The 19,004-nt window shown below is 54.1% G+C and overlaps 9 protein-coding genes and 1 non-coding gene across 10 annotated transcripts; 5 read left to right on the forward strand and 5 right to left on the reverse strand.

The window, feature by feature from the left end:
* Window positions 1-214: 214 nt before the first annotated feature.
* On the forward strand, window positions 215-2,707 carry BD324DRAFT_651315 (hypothetical protein; the record flags this gene model as incomplete). The annotated part of the gene is made up of 1 exon (XM_022018312.1): window positions 215-2,707. One exon carries the CDS (start codon window positions 215-217, stop codon window positions 2,705-2,707), a length of 2,493 nt encoding a protein of 830 aa, XP_021870903.1.
* A 77-nt stretch (window positions 2,708-2,784) lies between these two features.
* On the reverse strand, window positions 2,785-4,046 carry BD324DRAFT_472143 (hypothetical protein). Its single transcript, XM_022012881.1, has 2 exons — window positions 3,749-4,046; window positions 2,785-3,604 (listed from the first exon to the last, which is right to left on the reverse strand). The coding sequence occupies exons 1-2, from the start codon at window positions 3,862-3,864 to the stop codon at window positions 2,863-2,865; spliced, it is 858 nt and encodes a 285-aa protein (XP_021870904.1). The 5' UTR covers window positions 3,865-4,046; the 3' UTR covers window positions 2,785-2,862.
* Window positions 4,001-5,811, forward strand: BD324DRAFT_627350 (NAD-dependent glycerol-3-phosphate dehydrogenase N-terminus-domain-containing protein). The gene is made up of 11 exons (XM_022015990.1): window positions 4,001-4,247; window positions 4,317-4,410; window positions 4,465-4,621; window positions 4,667-4,737; window positions 4,782-4,965; window positions 5,015-5,049; window positions 5,088-5,181; window positions 5,238-5,357; window positions 5,403-5,455; window positions 5,494-5,533; window positions 5,574-5,811. The coding sequence occupies exons 1-11, from the start codon at window positions 4,207-4,209 to the stop codon at window positions 5,714-5,716; spliced, it is 1,032 nt and encodes a 343-aa protein (XP_021870905.1). The 5' UTR covers window positions 4,001-4,206; the 3' UTR covers window positions 5,717-5,811.
* On the reverse strand, window positions 5,812-7,015 carry BD324DRAFT_627363 (hypothetical protein). The gene is made up of 2 exons (XM_022015991.1): window positions 6,842-7,015; window positions 5,812-6,748 (listed from the first exon to the last, which is right to left on the reverse strand). Exons 1-2 carry the CDS (start codon window positions 6,914-6,916, stop codon window positions 5,912-5,914), a joined length of 912 nt encoding a protein of 303 aa, XP_021870906.1. The 5' UTR covers window positions 6,917-7,015; the 3' UTR covers window positions 5,812-5,911.
* Window positions 7,016-8,071: 1,056 nt separating this feature from the next.
* Window positions 8,072-9,611, forward strand: BD324DRAFT_627373 (putative 2,4-dichlorophenoxyacetate alpha-ketoglutarate dioxygenase). Its single transcript, XM_022015992.1, has 8 exons — window positions 8,072-8,367; window positions 8,409-8,542; window positions 8,579-8,708; window positions 8,748-8,801; window positions 8,848-8,985; window positions 9,022-9,090; window positions 9,133-9,299; window positions 9,343-9,611. The coding sequence occupies exons 1-8, from the start codon at window positions 8,251-8,253 to the stop codon at window positions 9,473-9,475; spliced, it is 942 nt and encodes a 313-aa protein (XP_021870907.1). The 5' UTR covers window positions 8,072-8,250; the 3' UTR covers window positions 9,476-9,611.
* Window positions 9,520-10,960, reverse strand: BD324DRAFT_651320 (PI31 proteasome regulator N-terminal-domain-containing protein; the record flags this gene model as incomplete). Its single annotated transcript, XM_022018313.1, has 4 exons — window positions 9,520-10,150; window positions 10,191-10,274; window positions 10,311-10,462; window positions 10,502-10,960. 4 exons carry the CDS (start codon window positions 10,958-10,960, stop codon window positions 9,520-9,522), a joined length of 1,326 nt encoding a protein of 441 aa, XP_021870908.1.
* A 1,315-nt stretch (window positions 10,961-12,275) lies between these two features.
* BD324DRAFT_651321 (hypothetical protein) lies at window positions 12,276-14,240 on the forward strand (the record flags this gene model as incomplete). Its single annotated transcript, XM_022018314.1, has 2 exons — window positions 12,276-12,416; window positions 12,483-14,240. The coding sequence occupies 2 exons, from the start codon at window positions 12,276-12,278 to the stop codon at window positions 14,238-14,240; spliced, it is 1,899 nt and encodes a 632-aa protein (XP_021870909.1).
* Window positions 14,241-14,597: 357 nt separating this feature from the next.
* On the reverse strand, window positions 14,598-15,736 carry BD324DRAFT_608851 (HAD-like domain-containing protein; the record flags this gene model as incomplete). The annotated part of the gene is made up of 7 exons (XM_022014125.1): window positions 14,598-14,948; window positions 14,988-15,183; window positions 15,232-15,323; window positions 15,365-15,420; window positions 15,465-15,521; window positions 15,581-15,606; window positions 15,657-15,736. 7 exons carry the CDS (start codon window positions 15,734-15,736, stop codon window positions 14,598-14,600), a joined length of 858 nt encoding a protein of 285 aa, XP_021870910.1.
* A 1,024-nt stretch (window positions 15,737-16,760) lies between these two features.
* BD324DRAFT_t15 lies at window positions 16,761-16,842 on the forward strand. The gene has a single exon. It is a non-coding gene; the product is annotated as a tRNA-Gln (tRNA).
* Window positions 16,825-18,969, reverse strand: BD324DRAFT_627381 (hypothetical protein). The gene is made up of 4 exons (XM_022015993.1): window positions 18,777-18,969; window positions 18,631-18,733; window positions 18,269-18,586; window positions 16,825-18,230 (listed from the first exon to the last, which is right to left on the reverse strand). The coding sequence occupies exons 1-4, from the start codon at window positions 18,946-18,948 to the stop codon at window positions 17,219-17,221; spliced, it is 1,605 nt and encodes a 534-aa protein (XP_021870911.1). The 5' UTR covers window positions 18,949-18,969; the 3' UTR covers window positions 16,825-17,218.
* Between the last annotated feature and the right edge of the window lie 35 nt (window positions 18,970-19,004).

The following is a 19,004-nucleotide window of genomic DNA, read 5'->3' on the forward strand; positions in this document are numbered from 1 at the left end:
CGACCGGCGTGCGTGCGGCCATTGCGGCGATCGCCGTATGTATGTTATGATCAGTGGCCCCCGAGCGAGACTCTCAACGCGAACTGGATTGAAGGAGGCACTCAGTCACCTGGACGATACGCACAGTCATGAGCGCAATGATATAGCATCCGACTGGAACATACAAGGTCTTCAAAGTCGCAGTCGACCAGACTGGGCTGGATGAAAATCGATCATGACGCTCACACTGCATGACCTCCCACCTCCCGTCATTTTCACGCATAACGAAACACTTCATTCCATCGCATTACCGCCCTTGGCTGAATTTCTCGCCGGTATAGATACGAATGATAGGATACTCAAGCTACATGATATACTGGATCGGTTTCGGACGCCGAAAAGCTACCATAGAATCGATGTGAGGGTCGTGGAAAGCTCGGAACTACCGCCGAAAAGTCCTGCGAAGGCCGCTTGTAACTCGTTGCCAATCGAGGATGTAGCGGCTTCTGAGGCGCAACACGACGGGAAGAAGGATGAACTGGCAATACAAGGGCTGGGTACTGATCTGGTGCAGACCAATGGAGCCCACTATCCGACCCTCGCAAAAGAACTCGATGGATTAGCGGCTGCTGAGACCGAGGAGGAGAGGACACAAGAGGGATATCCCATCATTCTACCGGAAGGCGTGTCAAAAGAGGACTACCTTTTGGCAAGGCTGGAAGATCTGGGAGCGGAGACATTGGAGACGCAAGTGGAAGGATCTGCCGGGGGTCCTGCGGATGCCCACAGGGTTGAGGATGCAACGCCAGCTTTGAATTGTGCTGGAGATTCTGCTCCTGTCGCAGACGACCTGCGCCGCCCAGCGGATGGAATGGTCGAACCATCAGCCCCTGTCGCCACCCTCATACAGCCTCCATCACCTCCCGCATCCCACCCTCTTCCGCCTATCGGCCCGTCTCGACGAATTCGTGAGCTCCGCTTGGACCTCCGAACGCTAGACGCAGCTGCCCTTTTCGCATTGGAGACATGGCGTCGCGAGCTACTGGGACTGGATAAACTCGACATGGAACATCCAGACTCAGTATGGTATGAGGCTCCTCCTTCTCCGACACCACCTCTGCCTGCATCACCGACCCCTCTGTCTCTGCTACCTAAGCGGAAAAGGGGGAGACCGCCGAGGATCAGACCGAGCGAGACCCAGCAAGAGGATACGGTTGATGAACTCACCATGCCTGACATCTCTATGGTCGACAATTTGGAGATCCTGGATGCACCTCCAGCTGACATTCCCACTGAGCAAAATGAACGGGCAGGGAAAGTCTTGTCTGATCTGGATGACATGGTTAGTCGGCAAGGCGTCGCCTTCACAGATGTTCATATGAAGGTCGACGAGTCCCGTGCGGCCATCCGTGGAAACTCCAAGGGAGCGCCTCAAAGCACCGGCCCTTCTGCGGACGCTGCTGAGCCCAACAACGCTGAGGGATCAAGTAGTGCGCCGTTTGCCGTGTCACCTTCGCCAGTCCCGATCATCCCCGAGTCGCCAGACGGTCGAGCTACCCCTCTGCCAGTCGAATACGAGGGCGAGTCTGAGATCGACGAGCTGGATCAGATCCTGCCCGATGGAGGTGATGATGCCAACGATTCAAACTATCGTCTCAGTCTGTCACCAGACAGTCACTCTGAGGCTCTGACCGATGCGCTGGTGGAGGGGTCACCTGCCCTTGGGACTTTGGCGGGCATTTTGGACATGTCCGTACCTGTCGCTGGATCTCCTCCCAAGCGACAGCAGAAGCGGCCCGTCAAAGAAGCGGCTCGCGATTCGTCCAATTTCAACTTCCCCTCGGCGTCCATGGAGGACTTTACGAGGAAACATAATTCCTTTACTGCGATTCAAGATGGGTCAGAAACCTCAACGAGGAGTAGGAGTGGCTCGCCTGTCAAGCGGATTCGACTGTCTCAGTCATTTACTATTCGACAGGTCACGCAGCTGAAGCCGATCTCACCCGCACATGAGGAGATCAAGCGACCTGAACACCAGAGACTGAGGATGGAAGCTGTGGTCATCCCTGTTCGGACTCGACGACTCCGTCAACAGCTGCTGCAGGCGGACGAGCAGCTGAAGATGGTAAAATCGAGCAGCAAATTCGCATCTTTGGCGCTCAATCCGCCGAAAGGGTTCCAATGGGGCGATGGAGCCGTGGGTGCTCGTCTAGCGTCTATGGAACAGGTCCATCAGTTGAGTGACGAAGAGGATGAGGATGTCGTGGCTTTAGATCGTGTGATCCGGTCTGAGCCTCAGCCCTCTAAAAGGACTAAGAGCCCTCTCAAGATCGTGGACTTGTCTTTGTCTCTGTCGTCCCCCAAAAAGTCGTCTTGGCACGACAATGTCGATCAGCAGGACAGCAGCATGGCAAGGGATGTACGTCTCAAGCCTTCGACTACTCGACCGCATGCAGATGAATGGGGAGAGGGATCACCTGAGCAAGCGGCAGAAACAATTGTCCCGGAGACTAGTGAGGCGGTGAAGACAGCGGCTGCCAAGCGGCCCTCACGGACAGGAAGCGAGGCATCGATTCAGATCGTGGAACCAGCTGCCGTGAGAATGTCGGACGTCCCAACTGTACCGGTAACCAGTGTACAAATGACGCCATCCGCATTCGTTTCTCACGCTCACGATGAGATGGATGAAGTTGGAGAAGGCGACGACGAGTGGTCTTTCCTCCGGTAGAGATGCGGCAGATCGACGACTCCGACCAGAAAGAATCCCCCAACTTCTTCGGGATACTACACATACATATGATGAAACCTGTTGTAAATGAAGGCAAAGCCGAGACGAGCATGTACAATGAGATCCAAACATTTCATTACGCCACTGCACACACCTCAAGTCCCCTCATCAGCTGTGTCTTCCCCGTTAAGATTCTCGATATCACTGGCGGTGAGCCAATCAGCCGGGTCATGCCTTGGGAAAGGCGTTGAAGCACGGCGGACGAATTGCCGAACTGGAGGCGTATACCAAATGGCTGCCGTATCCTTCGCTTGACCAATGGAGCCACCATTCATCTGTGGCCCATTCGATCCATCCATAGAGTACGCTTCGAATCTCGGTGCTCTCGTTTTTACACCTTCACCACCGGGCGTATCACCCATGATTGAGGCTGGGGAGAGCACAATGGCATGTTCTGCGAAAGGTGTACAGCCCAAAGAAGTCCGCGCATCTGCATTGACCAGAGGAGCCGGGATATCGATCTTGAATCCTGGTCGGCGTCTAGGTCTGCATGGAGCGGTGGACGGTGCGGTGAGGATAGGAGGTGGCGGTTCCGTTGGTTCGGTCCGAATCGATACTGCCACTTTGGGTCCTATAGGGATGGCGCTCTGTCGGATGGTAAGTCTTCGGCTGGCCTTGCGTCGTGGAGGCAGATCACCACAGACGAGGCGTGTTGCGAGACAATCTTCCATGGATGAATTGATAGTAGATGTAGAGCTCGAATCGGAATCGCTATTTGGCATTATCGTGATGGGCAAAGTCCGATTCCCCGAGTTCTCAATCCTCCTTCCCTTAATGCACTTGACTTGATTGATGCGGGGATCGGTAGAAGGAGTATTGCTGAAGATATGAGAGGTCCTGTTATGATGATGATGAGCTGAGAGCTCTGGAAGAAACAGACACAATCATGCCTTCAAGGCGATATATAGGCCTTCGCTTTTCGACAGGGCTTGTAACGCATTCGTCCAAAATTCCACCAAGACACCATACCATACGTCTCACCGCATCTGACCCGTGAAACGTGCGCGATTCTCCTCCAGGGCGTGCGTGATATCGCTCGCGTCAGCAGAGCTGTGACCCTTAGACCGTCTGGTCTGTCTCTCCACACGTCCATGCATGCCATGTCTGGCAGTCAAAGTAGTCCTGCCGACAACCCGCACCAGCTGCCTCTCTCACAGACCGTCACGTGCCTGATGATTTGCCACCCCGTTTGTTTCATGTTCTCTCTGCTAATTTTCCCCAATGCAAAAAATACTAATCGACGTCAGTTCAGAGAGCTCGCTGTCCATCATCATACCTTGGACTGCATCTGCCCAGCGACCATTCTGCGCCTCTTAGACTCTACCAGGCAGGGATTCGGATCGTTCTGCGGTCGAACTTTGTCCTGTGTTACTCGGCCGAGCGCTCCATTGCCTTCACAACTGCCGCGCCGATATCTGAGTCAGTCTCAGAATTCAACCATGGGCAAGGAACGAGTAGCCATCATCGGATCTGGCAACTGGTGTGTCCCTTCCCCAATCAGGATATATTATTTCAATGTAAGACTGACATTCCATTTCGTCCCTCGAAGGGGTTCTGCCATTGCTCGTATAGCTGGACAGAATGCCAAGATACATGCCGATGTTTTCGAAGAGCGAGTACCGATTTGGGTCTTTGAGGAGCAGGTCAGTGGTTTGGTATAGGTTTTGACCGCATTTGTCTCACGGCATGAACAACAGGTAGACGGAAAGAAGCTTACGGAAATCATCAACACGACGCATGTTAATGCCAAATATCTGCCTGGAATCAAATTGCCAGAGAATGTGGTCGCTGTACCGGACGTCATCGAATCCGTCAAGGATGCCACAGCCTTGGTATTCGTCCTTCCCCACCAGTGTGAGCTGAGCCTTAGACCATTCAGATCTTGCTGACGAAGGTCAGTCCTCGGCGGCGTCCTGCAGTCGTTAGAAGGCAAGATTGAGAAAGGAGTCAAAGCTATCTCACTCATCAAGGTTGGTCCATCAGATCTCGACTCACAACTAACACCCCCTCCCAGGGCGTCGATGTCGAAGGATCCGATATTCACATTTACGCCGATGTCATCGAAAAGCGTTTAGGCGTCTCGTGCTCAGCACTCAGTGGCGCGAACATTGCAGACGAAGTGGCCATTGACAAGTTTTCAGAGACGACCGTAGGGTACAGGAAAAAGGAGGAGGGTGAATTGTGGCAGAGGCTGTTTGGTGGGGCCGGCAAATCAAGTAGTCCATGCTGGTGCTGATGATATAATAGCCACTCCCAATTTCAGAGTCAACATTGTCGCAGATGTGAGCCGGAGCCACGAGGATGTAGCTTACGTCTCTAGGTCGCTGGTGTGTCGCTGTGCGGGGCGCTGAAGAACATTGTTGCCGTCGCTGCTGGCCTGGTCGATGGGCTCGAATATGGAAACAACTCAAAGGGTGAGCTCGTTTTTTTGACTGGAGTCGTTACAGGCGGCTGACACGCGGCGGCACAGCTGCCATTATGCGGATCGGTCTCATAGAAATGAAAAACTTTTGCTTGGAGTTCTTTGACGATGTCAAGGTGGAAACGTTTCTGGAAGAGAGTGCAGGCGTAGCAGATCTAATCACCTCCTGTGAGCCCATTCATTATCTCGAGATCCGGGCCTGATATGGATCAGGTCTCGGAGGAAGAAATCGCAAGACTGCAGAAGCGTTTGTCAAGACGAAGAAGGTGTGCCAAATGGACTTTCACGACTAACGATCTCACAGCCCTTTGATCAGTTAGAAAAGGAGATGCTGAACGGGCAAAGTAAATCTTCATTGACGACTTTCTTGCTGACGATTCACAGAGCTACAAGGTATTCATACGGCCAAAGATGTGCACAACTTTTTGCACTCACGAAACCGGATCGAGGGTTATCCCCTATTCGAGACGATCTATCAGATTTGCTGGCACGACACGCCCGTAGACAAGCTGACTGCGAGACTCTGAACGGGGCCAGGTGGACAAGGGATTTGAATGCCAGTATAGATGAACGGTAGCATAGACCAGGATCGCACAGTGGACATTGATACCTTGCATAAGACATCTCGAAAAAAAGTGTGGTGTCGTGGGTGGGAACGTCGTCGCGGGATAATACAACAAAGATACTCTTACAACGATACGATACGAGTCCTCATCCACGAATCACGGCGCTCGCTTCCGACGACCCCTATCCCAGCCTCCAAAGCTGATACCTAGACTTCTCTTTGGCTGCTCAGCTTCAGTAATGATCTGAAGCGATCCCGTCGCGCCGGCATGCTCGCGGTCGTCATTCATGCCCATATCCATGTCCATGTCCAGATCTTCCGGCATTCCGTCCACACGAAACGGTTGATCCCTCATTGGCTTCTTGCCCGAGCTCTCGACTGACGCGTTGCGTTTCCCAAAGATGGATGCTTGTCCGATGAACCCGGCCCATGGGTTACTGCTCTTTTCCTCATCTTTTCGTCCCCATCGATCTGTTCTTTGCCACAAGGGTGCAAAGGCATCTGCTTCGAACCCACTGAGGGATTCTGAATCGTCTGTGGAGTAGGAAGACGAAGCTGACTGGAGACCGTGGCCTCCTCCTCCGACGCCGCCCGATGACGATCCAAAGGCAGTCGAAATGGAGCTCATGCCTAGCCCTGAATGCTCCGGGAAGCCGGAGGATGAAGACCGTTGCATGGCGTGATGATGAGGATATTGCTCGGGTTTCGGTAGCTCCTCGACCGAATGAAAGAAGGCTGTGTTGTTGATTGGGGATGCATAAGGGGCGGGGTGGAACGAAGTAGTAGGAGAGAGGACGGGAGATATCGGCGGAGGAATCATTCCGGTGATTTGGGCAGCCGCGGCGGATGTTGATGCTGATGCTGAGGATGATGGGTGATAATGTATATTGTTGTAATTCCTCGAATGCGATGCTGACCTGGACGTCTGTGGTGGGTAGCCAGGATGACCATTCATAGGCATGTGAGGGAATGACATGGTGTTCGTGAGATATTCCTGTTGGGCCAGCGCGGGAGAGCGGGGTTGGTGTCAGCGGATAAACGGACGGGGGGGGCGGGGGCGTTGCGGGGTGGCAGCAGCGTAACTCACTTGTAGGGCTTGTAGATTCTGTCTCTCTTGAGAGACGTGCATACCGCCTGAGAGAGCTCCTACGAGGTCTTCCATTCTGTGAGAATGTAAGTAGACGTGTGAAAGAAGACAACAACAGGAGAGAGACAGAAGAAAGAAAGAAGATCGGAAGATCGGAGATGCGAGAAAGGGGGGGGGGGGGGCCAAAAAAAAAAAGTGCGGAGGTGTGTCGGCGGCGGCGGCGGGGGGGCAGAAAGAGAAAAAAATACCCCGGATATTCTTTGATAGCTTCCCGGGTCCAGGTTGTTGTTTAAATAATAAATGAACCGGGGCAAAGTGAACAATGCTAATGTAACCGATATCAGGAAAGATTGTCGTCACTGTGGTCTGTCGGCTGGGTGATGCCGCTGCTGCTGCCGCTAGCACCGCTGCGTAGTGTCGCCGGCAGATACCCAGGGCACTAAAAGCTGGATTCTTTCGTTCGAGGTTCCCTCTGAACCCCCGCTGTGGAGCAAGACGGGACAGATGCGTGGCGGTCCTCGTCGAAGCTGATAAGGCGACTGGCTATATTAGGCGGTAGGAGAGTGCGTTGATCGACAGTCAAGGGCAAGGGGGAAAAAAAGAAACGCTGGCTGTCTGTCTGGCTGGCTGTCGTGCTGATAGGGAGTCGTCCGGGATGGGATCTCGATTGTAGATCTGGTGTGAAGTTGCGTGTTTAGGCTGGGGTTAGTCAAGTGTATCTGCAACATCTGCCTGGGGGTGATTTTCACCGGAGGGTTATCGGCCCGACATCGGTCCAAGTGAAATTGTTTATGCCCTTGGGGGTTTCATGACGTATTTTGGTGCGGATCGAGATTCGCGAACTATCATAGCTATCCCGACGTCGGAGGTCGCATCCCGGATGAGGAGAGATTTGATCGCTGTCATTCCATCCAAGCGGATCGAATCGCCTTGTGGTCGTGTGAATGGGCAGAGACACTGAGAAAGCGTGGGATCTGGGCATTCCTATCCAGATGGCATTCTATCAAGGAGCCTCTCAGGGTCGCTCGAGTCCGTGAACCTTTTGGTGCAGTCGCCTCAAGCCCAGAAACCGACGGGTACCTCCGCATGCAGTGATCAGATGCACCTAGGAAAAGATCCAGATGGGGTTGCTCATTCCCAGCATATCGTCGTCGGCGTCCCTGACTTCTACTCTGACATACTTGCCACCGACTTGGACTGTGAACTCGGCACTCTCCGTTGTATGTATGGGACCATTTTGGCAATCGCATAGCGTGAGAGTGGCAAATCTGTCCTTCTTCTCTTCTCGAATCTGACCTGATGGATGCTCCCGGCCCGCCAGGACCGATAGGCAACTCGCTCAGCAGCACATGAGGTGGACGCGGCCTCGTTAAGGCGCTCGAATTGATACCTTTGCAACGACTGTCACCATGTACGCCATTCAGTTCAGCCCACTTCATCCGACGTTCGGAGCTGAAGTGACCAGTGCCGACTTTTCTCGACCTGACCAGCATCTTGTCGACCAGCTCAAGGAGGGGTTGGCCAAGGTATACGCTCATCGTCTTTCTGGCAGGCTGACTCGTGGCAGTATGGTGTCCTTGTCTGCCGCCAGACCGGTCTAGATGACGATAGACACGTCGCAATGTCGCGTCTGTTTGGCGAACTGGATGATGTGACGCCGTATACCAGGCTCGGACGGATCAATCGTCTCAAATATGATGAGTGAGTAGTTGCGCTTTTGCCGGACTGATGCAGTAGACTGTTCGACGTCAGTAACGTCGATGGAGAGGGGAACATTATGCAACCGGATAGTCAACGAGCGATACTCGGTAAAGGCAACGGTCTCTTCCATGTCGATAGCGCGTTCAATCCTCGCCGGGCAGGATACGTGAGTAGATCCTAGGACCAGCTGAACTCGCCATTGTAGAGCCTCTTGTTGGCACACGAGCTTCCACCCATGGGACACGGTGGAAATACAGAGGTACGCCCAGCCCCAGATGTTTTAAAACTCCTGCTAATCTGACCAGTTTGCAGACACCCGAACAGCTTATGATGATCTGGACGAAGCGACCAAGCGAAGAATCCAAGATTGGATCCTTTGGCATTCGCAGCATCATTCGAGGCGGAAAGCCAATCCGGGTGTAGAGTTTCTTGACGACCCAAAGGTGAATGGGGGAAAGCGATAAAGGCTCACGTCACAGTTCCTGCCCGAGTCCTATCCTTTTGGCAAACACAAGCTCGTCCAGTTTCATGAGCCCTCAGGGAGAACCGTGAGGCGGCCTTTTTTTGGATGTCGTGCTGAGCTTTTCCAGAACCTGTACATTGCGAATCATGCGTACAAAGTCCAGGACCTCCCTTTGGAGCAAGGCCAAGCGGAGATACAGAGACTGCTCAACCACGCTAGTCAGCATAAATACATCTTGTCTGTGGATTGGCGTGATCCTGGCGATCTCGTGATGTGGGACAATACATGTGTCATGTAAGTGTAGCAGCCGGGCGTGAGGCCAAGCTCACAACTCTAGGCATCGAGTCACAGGTGGGACGTTCGAGGGCAAGTTCCGCAGAGATATGAGGCGAACGACGGTCCATGATTCGAGTGCGTACGCCTGGGGCGAGAATACAGTGGGAGATACATGGCGATCGGGTCTACCGTAGTGATAAGGCTGCAATGTATGTACAACAATATGAAAGTGACGGGATCACATGTACATGCCTCCGCCGCCTCCGAATCCTCCACCACCGAAGCCCCCTCCTCCACCACCACCACCACCACGACCTCCTCCAAATCCACCTCCGAACCCTGGCCCCATACCTGGCATTCCGGGTCCACCAAGTCCGCCTCTGCCTCCTCTCCCGCCTAAACGACCCATGTCTGGCCCGAATTCACCTGGTGGAGGCAGCTCATCTCCCCATCCGTCATCACCCAGTCCCCTCCCACCTAGAGGATTACCTCCAGGTCCTGGGAATCTGGATCCCGAGCCTCCAGGTCCGGTCGGTCCCACTGGATCCCATCGGGCTCCAGGAGGATGGAACCCTTCGGGTCCACCACCTTGTCCGAGGGGTGACGTCGGGTCACGTCTTCCGGACAATAAAGGATGATTCGGACCCATGTACATGCCTCCGCCGTCGCCGCCAGCGTAAGGGTTGAAGGAGCCGGGAGGCTGCATCGAGGCGAATGGGTCCAGGTCTCGATGTCCGACGGAGGCGGACGGTACAGCTCCTGATGAACGACTGGGGTGGATAGGGTCCATGAGTGGGTCTGGACGAGCGGGAGAGGGTACATGGGATGGAGCAGAGGGAGGAGGATTCCGGGGTCCAGACCCGGAAGATCTGAGTAGCGTCAGGCTTTCAGGGCATGACAACCACTCACGTCTCCACGTATCCCTCCTTTCTCAACCCCGGTAACAGCTTCGCGATAATGTCCTTCTTGTATTGCTCGACAAAGCCCGAGACGCTGCGTGTGAGCGCGACCCTCGCTCGAGCTACGTACCTGGCCAGTGACTGAAATCCGAGTCGTTTTGCTGGACCATCGGGCGACTGGGAGGTGGACGACGTCCCAGCTGTCGCGGAACCAGGAATGGGAAAGGCGGAAGGATTCAAGATATCAGTGAGAAGAAGGGAAATGGTGTGCGGGGCGCCGTCCTGATTCTGTCAGTTACGGAACAGCTGGACACAGCCTACCTCTGCCATCGCATCGATCTGTATTCTGCCTCCCATCCTGCCCACTCGGATCCTGAATGTCATGGAGCTCTGATCGTGCTTGTATTCAAACGAGTACGAGTCTTCTCCTCGGTCACTCCAGCCGGATGGGAGCTGGTTCTCGGCAGAGAAACGGGCCTCCTCCTCATCTTCTTGGTCCACTGCTGTAGTAGTCTCCGAGGCTGTATCGTCAATATCCTTCTCCTCGACTGGTCCTGTCGCGTCCGACGTGCTTCTGGCGGCCGACGCTTCATCATCGGGTCGCCGCACTAGCCGAAAGTCAAGAGCGGTATGTATGGCATGAATGAGAGCTGCGAGGGCATCTGTGGGTTTTGACAACCGCGACGATGTAGTAGAGGGTAGGAGGGCAGTGAGGAGGTCGAGCAGTGATCCTGGATCCAGTGGGTTCGCCATCGTGAAGTAGTAGGTGTAGTGTGTCATGATGCGCTCGCCCGTGGAGTCTCCGCAATCGACCCAAAGTGAGTGAGTGCCACATCCAATGATAATCCCGTTCGCCACTCAGCCCAAGCCAGCTTTTTGGGAAAATTTTCCGTGTGCAGCAGAGAGTGCCACAAATGATGTTATTGAGACAGACAGCAGACCTTTTCTTCTTTGACATTCTCTTTTGGACAATCAGTGGTCATAGAGGTCAAAAGGTTTCTTGTTTTCTCAATCTAGATTGGGGAAGGGAGAACTCTCTCTATCGACTCTGACCAGATCCACCACCTGTCTACTCCGTCTCCCCTGCACACACATCGCTGGTACGGGACATCCCCCCATCCATCCCCCCCCCAAAAGCCAGGCTCCTGACACGTTTTTCCCTTTTGGCGTGTCGATTTCGAGCCTTGGTCAGAGTTGAGAACGAGATCGATTAGCGTTTTCGATCATTCGACTCGGCTGGAATAGACGACGTTGGACTCGACAGACCTCTCACAGTGGTCTGGAGATACATTCGGGTGCTCTTGTCGTTGAATGGACAATCAACGAGTAGACGATTTGGTTCTTTGAGACCAAATTTTCGCGCGCTCGAGCTGTCATCGCCTTTTGGTGAGTCATCTTGAGCGGCCGTCGGTGGACTAGGCGAGGACTCTGTTCGTCATCCACGTCTCGAGTCGTCATCATCATACAAGGGAAAGTCGCTGACGAAGTCTCTCTCATTCTCTTTTTACCCCGCCGCACTGTCCATCCTCCCCATCAATTCAACTCGTCATCGTCCAAACGCGCCTTGCCACTGCAATCACCTCGGTCCAATTGCCACTCTGGGGCGTGATCTGCATATCGTCGTTGTGGACCCTTGGACTTCAAACTCCTCGCTGTCATCTCTGCGTCGATCGCTTTGCTCGCCTCCTTTCACCTCCTTTCGCCTTCCGACGATCTCCGCTTACTCCTCGCACGGCTCATATAGTCAGAGTCTCACGCAATCTTTCCCGACGTCTTTCACGCCCCTCCAGAACCATTTGACGGGCAGCATTGCGAGTAGAGCGCAGTCACGCGGCTGCAACCTTGATTGGTCACCTGCTCCTCGCCTTGAATCCCATTCATCTGGTCACACCAAAAAAATCTCTAGCGAATTTTTTCGTCTTTCGCACAATTCAAAAGGTCTATATAATCGCAAGACCTGACTTGGACTTTTACGGATCCCTCGCTTCGCTTCCTTCGTCATTCAGTCGAATACAGCGAGCGTCCTCACTCCTTCGCTTGACTAAGCGTCGGAGACGGCTCCCGAGTTCTTCGGGAAGCCACACCACTCCTCACCATGCCCTTCATTGAGCCAGTCCCGACGTATTCGTCGGTGCATCCTCTCAAGCGTGGCAACATGCCACCTACTGTTGAGGTCGACATGTGGGGAAACCTTGTTCAATTGGACGAAGCTGCTCAGCATGTCCATTACAACAGGGTAAGTGACGCACAGCAGCGGTTTGCAAACCCGCTAAACGTTCGTCCTCCTCATTATGCACCACAGCATCGACAATTTGGTTCCCAGCCAATCATCGGCCGAGGAGATACTTGGCAAGGCTCGCCCATGCCCGCGCTGCACCCCTCATTCCAAGCACCTGTGATGTATGACAGGTACGGCATGTTGCCCTTTCACGGCGAGTATCAATCAGGACCAGGTGGTTGGAGAGCGCCTGTCATGGAACCACGACATGTGCTGCTTAATGAATGTGTGCCGACTCCACACGACACCTTTCGATACCCCGCCTCTTTTGTGGAGCCCTTGACGGAGCCGCCCAGCAGGGATGACGTCCTCCAGGCCCTAGCTGAATGGTACGTCGACCAAGTCGTCTCGTTCATGGTCAAGCCCGGCTGTTTCCGTCCTGGTGTTGGAGGTTCTTCGGAAGAGATTTGGGGTCTTCGAGGTAGAGAACTGGCTGCGTGGGAGCGGGTTGGACGTACTGCCCCCGACTACTCCAAGCCATGGGGCAGAATGGGCATGACGGCGACGCCTGTCCAGCCAGCTCGACGTCCTCGATCTCGATCGCCCGCATCTGCCCCTCATGATCCGTGGAACATTCTCTGGAGCAATACGCCGACCAGAAGCACCTCGCTCGTCCATTTTGTCAAGGACGTTCTCGTACGAATGTCTGTCGATGACACGTCCGTCGTTGCGGCAGTGTGGTTTCTCGGTGGTCTTGGTCTTCACGAGAGCGACGGGGCCAAGGGCTCCGAGCTGCGTTCTCTTCTTCGTGCCGCCTCCACTACCGAGGTTGAAGCTGTCGAGAAACGTGTTGCCATGCTTGGACTTTTACTGGCCGGCAAATGGCTCGACGACAACTCGTTCTTGAACAAGTCGTGGACAGAAGTGACGGGAATCTCAGTCACCCAAATCTATCAACTCGAGGTGGCTGCGCTCAGAGACTTTCACTGGGCACTCTATATTCCCCTGTCGGCCTGGGTTGATCACGTCAACAATCTCTATTCGGCCTTTGTCTATGACGAAGCGGCCCGCGACACTATTGTCTACACTACGCTCGACGATATGGTCTCGCAGGCTCGAGAGGCCGAGTTGAACGACCCGAGAGCTTCGACCCTGGCTATCTTGGACACGTCGCGACGATCGTCCCTCGACATGACCGCTGACCATGTGCTTGCCCGCGAGTGGGGAGCGTTTGCTCGATCGTATTCGTACGACAGACACGAGGTCGATTTTGACAAGGAGCAGCACCGCAACGTGTCTGCCCTGGTCGACGATGAGAGGATTGACGAGGATGAGGAGGAAGAAGATGAGTGGGCTCTTGATTACGACGGAGCGACTCGATGGCTCCCTTCAATGTCTGAGCTCAGACGCTCGTTGTCTGGATCACAAAGTCCTGAGCCTCTTGGACGCCGACGAGAGCAGGAAGCAGGGTCTCACGACCGATCGTCGAGCTTTGATTATGGCCTGGCAACTCCACCATTCCGCCAAGCGCCGGTCAAACAGTCTTCAGTATTTTATCACCGAGCACCCCTTGGTACGCCTGCCAACTACACCTATCACGAAAACAATGTCCCTCAACAAGCTCATTGGACGCCTCCCGACGGCTTAAAAGTTCATCATCGACCCTCGATGGAGCTCGAGCCGGGCGTGACTGTCGTTCGTCCTCCTCTCGCCGACGTGCATCGACAGGATCCGCCTATGCGTCTCACTCCACACGAGCAGCAGATGAGGGAAGCCGAAGAATTCTCCATGGACTCGGCTCACGGCTATTTCCCTCGACGACCACTTCGAGCCTCGACCTAGAGAGCTCGTCATGCGCTATATACCCCGTTTCAAAGATAACCCATACACCGGACGAGATCGTCCAGAATTTCGTCATTCGCCAGTCGTCTGTCCCCACTCACCACACCCCTTCGCTTTTTGCATGGTGACCTTCACCATTTACAGAATAGACCGCCCCTCTGTCCTGTGTCATTGTCTCGACCCAACGCACACTCCCATTTTTTCGCATGTGCATAATTTTTTCGCAGGCTCCGAAAGAGACTGCATTCCCATCAGACCTTGCTATCATTGCAATGCCGTTTGTTTTGCCCCCTCCCCCCTTAGACATATATAATATGTACTGTTCGCCCGTGCATGCAACATATGTGTGAGGGACGTTTAGAGAGAAGCACGCTGTCTAGGCAGAGGAGGACATCCATCTTTTTCCCAATCCTCCACCCATTCGATGACTTGTTCCCAATTACTGACTCGTTCGACGCCGTGAGGTATCCAGTTCCGCTCGATGAGCTCTTGCCGTCTGGACTCGACGCGATCCAGTAGACCCTTGTCTTTGGCATCGACGTAGAGGATGACATCTTCGGGTAAACGATCGTCTGGGTCTCGTATAATCCTGTTCCAAGGCCAATCGCCAAAGAGGAGAACCTGACAGGGGGTCTTCGAGCGAGAGGCGTCCAAGGCGTTCTCAGCAGAGTCGTCAATGAGAAACAGGGCCTCTGTCTCGTGAACTACCTGAAAGAGTCAGGACGTGTCTAAAAGTTTAGAACTCACATCAGCTTTGGATCGCTTGTGATGCGACATGACGGCCTTTTTGGCTACGTGACCTTCCTTTTCCTGTGCTGTCGTGTAAACGTGTGCGAATGCGCCGGTGAAATGAATCTCGTCAAAGATGTCCGGCAGGTGTGTTGCTATCCAATCCTCTGTCCACTTTCGTTCTCGTTCACCTCGAGCTGTGACGATGATCAAGCTGATGAAGGCATTGGCGGGGGGCTGACTGAGGGGGGTGGGGACATACCTGTAACCCATCTGTTTGAGCCTCAAGAGGCCCTCTTTGACCCCTGGGATCGGTTGAGCTCGGTGGCATAGACCCTCATCGAACAGTCGGGCCTAGATGCGTGAGCTTGAGAGTCACTCTCGAGGTAGCTCACCACCATCTTCACGGTCTCTGTTGGACTGCTCCAACCTCGGTTCTGCCAATATAGATCTCGGATGATAAGTATTGATTGAAGCGGGGGGAAAGACGCTCACAATTCTTGAAATCTGCCAGCTCCAGTGGAGGCTCAGTCTTCCATATCTCGTTGTGCACTGAGAAGGTTCTCATCAGTACTGGGTCGGGAAGCTTGAATTCAGGTTCCAAAGCTCACTCTCCACGATCGTGCCGTTCGTCTGGCTGGGAAGGTGTGAGCTCACCAGTGGTGAATCGAGAGAGGTCGCACTCACCACAGGACATCGTCCATATCCACGGCAATCTTGCCTTTACCTTTGCCCTTGGAGGGCATCTCTTTAGATGACTCGGGCATGATTCGTCGAACCGATGTGAGAAGCGGTGAAATCGATAAACCAGAACGAGGGGATTATTATCGGCAAAACGTCAATCTCTCAGGCACATCCAAGGGGACTGAAACCCGTGTGGCTATTAACGATATATATGCCAATGTCCGTGAGTGCCGGGCCCAATTCTGATGCTCTCAGTCGAGCTGGCAGGGCATCATGATCAATTCATCAAGTTCCCTGGAGGTGCTCAGGGCCACAATGGGCCCCATGTGGCGGAGCGACAGTAGGAAGGCAGAGGGACAACGTTGGCCAGAGTATCGAACGGATTTGGTGTGTGTGCGAGCGCCCGGGTCACCCCATCTTTCCTCACATCTGTCATCTGACTGACCCGAAGCGAGGGGCAAAGCAACGTCGACTTTGCGATCGGAGGCGTGCGTGATTTCTCCATCGGTACATGAAGTGGAAGTGTATCCTTCTGTGGGTCCGACGTCCGCCCTACAACATCGAATAAGGCTATACAGGAACGTTATGATCCGTAGCTTCAATCTTGCAATGAGCCCCTCGTCATGCGCAAAAGATCTCGGTGCCAAGTCAAGAAGAAAGCGGCACTTCACTGTGCTGGCCTGCGATGGATGAGAGTATCGAGGGGCTGAATCATCGACGCAAGCTCGAAGAGCGCAGATCACCGCTCATGTTAGAGTGACGGTAGCCACACAGGGCCGCAATGTGTCCGCGTAGGAACGTCGCCAAGAGAGCGTACCTGACCAGGTCTGTGAGCAAAACTTCTCGCTTAAGTTGGAGGACACGATGATTTGATCCCCATAGGAGATAGGCGGAGTAGCCAAGTATATTGCCAGAATCACGCCTGATGTCTAACGAAACTTGGCCTCCAAAAAATTGCTCTCTCCCTGAGTCCATAAAGGGGGACTTGGACGTCAAGGAACAAGAGTTGATGTACGCGATGGCATCCCCATCCTTTCCATCAAAAGCACACACGTACGTGTATATAGATTAGCCGCGAAACCTCCTATACTTCGTGCATTAAACGTTGGACATATCGTATAATGGTTAGTACATGAGATTCTGATTTTAATCAATTCTCGAAACCCAGGTTCGATCCCTGGTATGTCCTATAACGTCCTTTTTGCTTCATCGTTGTCTTCTTTTTGCTTCATCGTTGTCATACCCCTTCTTTCTTGTTCGACAACAAATCTTGACCCACCTCTGACCTCTAGCAGAGACTGTCGTACGTGAGCTATTCCTCAGGATGGCTCTGATCACAGCAGCAAGAGCGCTGTCCCGGCAGTTGCAACTGGGCTCAGAGCGTCGAGCTCAAAGCACCTGTGGTCCTCAAGGCTCAAGGCAAGTATATCTGGGTCGAGTCCCACCAAAGCTCGGCATGCATGCCAATCCGCAAAGAGACCCACACGATGCTGCAGTGTTGTGCTGGAAGATTTCTCCGAGCTTGAAGCGATTTCAGATGGTACTAGTTATTCATGCCTATATCGCTACAGACCCAGGTGTACTACCACGGCACTGCTGGCATGCACCCTGATCTCTGCGCGGCCCTTGTGCACCCTGACCTCTTTGTCATCCCTTTTCACCTGCACTGGTAGACCCCTTGTCGCCGCGGGCCACTGCATACCACCAAAGGTCACCTCGGACCCATCTGCATGAGCTCCCGAGTCGGCAGTCAAGTGCTTGACGAGGATCGTCGACTGGGACGGGAGTCCGTCGAGAACGATGGTGAACACGGGACGGTGTTTGTGGGACTTTGGGCAGGTAGTACAGAGCGAGTCTGGGTGTTGAGGGTTGTAGGGAGAGCCCCTCGAGTCCCAGTAATCAAAGTTGACGATGGCTAGTCTGACCAGCTCGTTCTCGACCCACGCACCGTACGCGCTGATGTGAGCGAGCTCAGCGCTCGATGCTACGTGTACAGGTGCTATCCTCGTCTGACCACCTGTGGCGCCGAGGAAATCGCCGATCGCCATGCGTCCATAGAAATTGGAATACGTCTGTGCCTCTCGACCGGACGAGTCGAGAGGTAGCCAGAGGTTGTAGCCCGCGTGCATGATCTGCTGATAGTATACCCTGTGTACGCCTCTGACGGCCGCCGCGAGCTCCCAGTCCATCTGCCACAGGGCCGAGCCGAGGACAGCTTGGTAGGCATAATTTTGTGTCACGTTGAGAGAGTTGCCCACTTCGCTGAACATGAAGGGGAGGTGCTGGTCTTTGTTAATGTGCTGGATGGAAGGGACGTATCGGTCGAGAAGGCTGGTGATGGCGGTGTGATTCATCAGTCCGGAATGGAGGGTGTCTGCTGACCCAGAGGTCGTCTGGTAGAGGTGAAATGCAGCTTGATTGATCATCCCCGCTCGATCGATTCCCGCGGCAAACGAGTCTGGTGCGTTGAGCCATTCCGTGGGCGGCTCGCCAAGATCCATCGCTTGGAAGATCTTGCCGTCGAGATTTAGTGACTTGGTGATGAGATCGACACGGTCGGCAAAGACTTGGGCATAGCTTCGAGGTCAGCGGGTCTCGTGCTAGGCGTATCTCACTAGGTCGAGTTCATGGGCGGTAGAAAGCCCGGTCCATCGTGTCCGTTGGGGTAGCTGTTCGGTTCGTTTCCAATCTCGATGGATTGTATGCGATCAGACAGGACCGCATAGCTCGACTCTGCCCATGCCACGGCTTCCGAATCGTTGGTCTGGACGAGTGGGATCTGGATGACGTACTTGGCGTCTGGGATCTTTGCCATGGTCGTCCAGTACGATGGTCCGAGTGAGAGATTGGCGACCGTGACCACTTGGCTCTGGTTCTGCTCCGCGATGGGCAAAGCGGGAACCAGCTGACCGGGAGAGTAGTGTGCATAGTCACTGGGCGGCGGGCATGAGCAAAGAGTACTGGGGTTGAGACTCACTTTGACGTGCCTCCAAGGCGGATGTGGAGGTCGCCTCCGGTCGTATTTGTGATGGCTCGGAAGAGGTTGATCGAGTAGTCATTGGGCGTCACGCCGTCTCGCTCTGGGTGTGGGGGTGTGAGATGGGCAGGGCGTGGGGGACTCACCCACTGCATAGTGCACCGCGGAGGATTGCTCAATGGCGAAGGCTAGATAGCTGGCATCGATCTTTGGGGATAGATCTGGCGGAACGAAGGAGGAGCATGTGAAGTGAGCAGGAGAGTTGTCAACGCCCGAGACGAGCTCATAGGCCAGCCAAAGAATGGCTCTGAGGCCCATGGCGAGTGAGTCAAACGTCGAATCCTCGGCCCGCACAAGAAAAATGATGCATTATT

Source organism: Kockovaella imperatae, assembly GCF_002102565.1.
Source record: "Kockovaella imperatae strain NRRL Y-17943 chromosome Unknown BD324scaffold_7, whole genome shotgun sequence".
NCBI lineage: Eukaryota > Fungi > Basidiomycota > Tremellomycetes > Tremellales > Cuniculitremaceae > Kockovaella > Kockovaella imperatae.

What these genes read in the sequence shown, in the direction of transcription:
- BD324DRAFT_472143 (XM_022012881.1), bottom strand. Translation starts at nt 3,864, where the DNA reads ATGCATGGACGTGTGGAGAGACAGACCAGACGGTCTAAGGGTCACAGC. An exon ending in CGTTTCACGGGTCAGATGCG is followed by an intron (nt 3,605 to 3,748) that starts GTGAGACGTATG and finishes TCATCATAACAG; the next exon opens with GACCTCTCATATCTTCAGCA.
- BD324DRAFT_627350 (XM_022015990.1), top strand. Translation starts at nt 4,207, where the DNA reads ATGGGCAAGGAACGAGTAGCCATCATCGGATCTGGCAACTG. An exon ending in GAGTCAACATTGTCGCAGAT is followed by an intron (nt 5,050 to 5,087) that starts GTGAGCCGGAGC and finishes TTACGTCTCTAG; the next exon opens with GTCGCTGGTGTGTCGCTGTG. An exon ending in CGTTTGTCAAGACGAAGAAG is followed by an intron (nt 5,456 to 5,493) that starts GTGTGCCAAATG and finishes ACGATCTCACAG; the next exon opens with CCCTTTGATCAGTTAGAAAA.
- BD324DRAFT_627363 (XM_022015991.1), bottom strand. Translation starts at nt 6,916, where the DNA reads ATGGAAGACCTCGTAGGAGCTCTCTCAGGCGGTATGCACGTCTCTCAA. An exon ending in AGAATCTACAAGCCCTACAA is followed by an intron (nt 6,749 to 6,841) that starts GTGAGTTACGCT and finishes CTGGCCCAACAG; the next exon opens with GAATATCTCACGAACACCAT.
- BD324DRAFT_627373 (XM_022015992.1), top strand. Translation starts at nt 8,251, where the DNA reads ATGTACGCCATTCAGTTCAGCCCACTTCATCCGACGTTCGGAGCTGAA. An exon ending in TCAAGGAGGGGTTGGCCAAG is followed by an intron (nt 8,368 to 8,408) that starts GTATACGCTCAT and finishes GACTCGTGGCAG; the next exon opens with TATGGTGTCCTTGTCTGCCG. An exon ending in AATCGTCTCAAATATGATGA is followed by an intron (nt 8,543 to 8,578) that starts GTGAGTAGTTGC and finishes CTGATGCAGTAG; the next exon opens with ACTGTTCGACGTCAGTAACG.
- BD324DRAFT_627381 (XM_022015993.1), bottom strand. Translation starts at nt 18,948, where the DNA reads ATGGGCCTCAGAGCCATTCTTTGGCTGGCCTATGAGCTCGTCTCGGGC. An exon ending in CGCGGTGCACTATGCAGTGG is followed by an intron (nt 18,734 to 18,776) that starts GTGAGTCCCCCA and finishes CCCCACACCCAG; the next exon opens with AGCGAGACGGCGTGACGCCC. An exon ending in CGCCTTGGAGGCACGTCAAA is followed by an intron (nt 18,587 to 18,630) that starts GTGAGTCTCAAC and finishes CCCGCCGCCCAG; the next exon opens with TGACTATGCACACTACTCTC.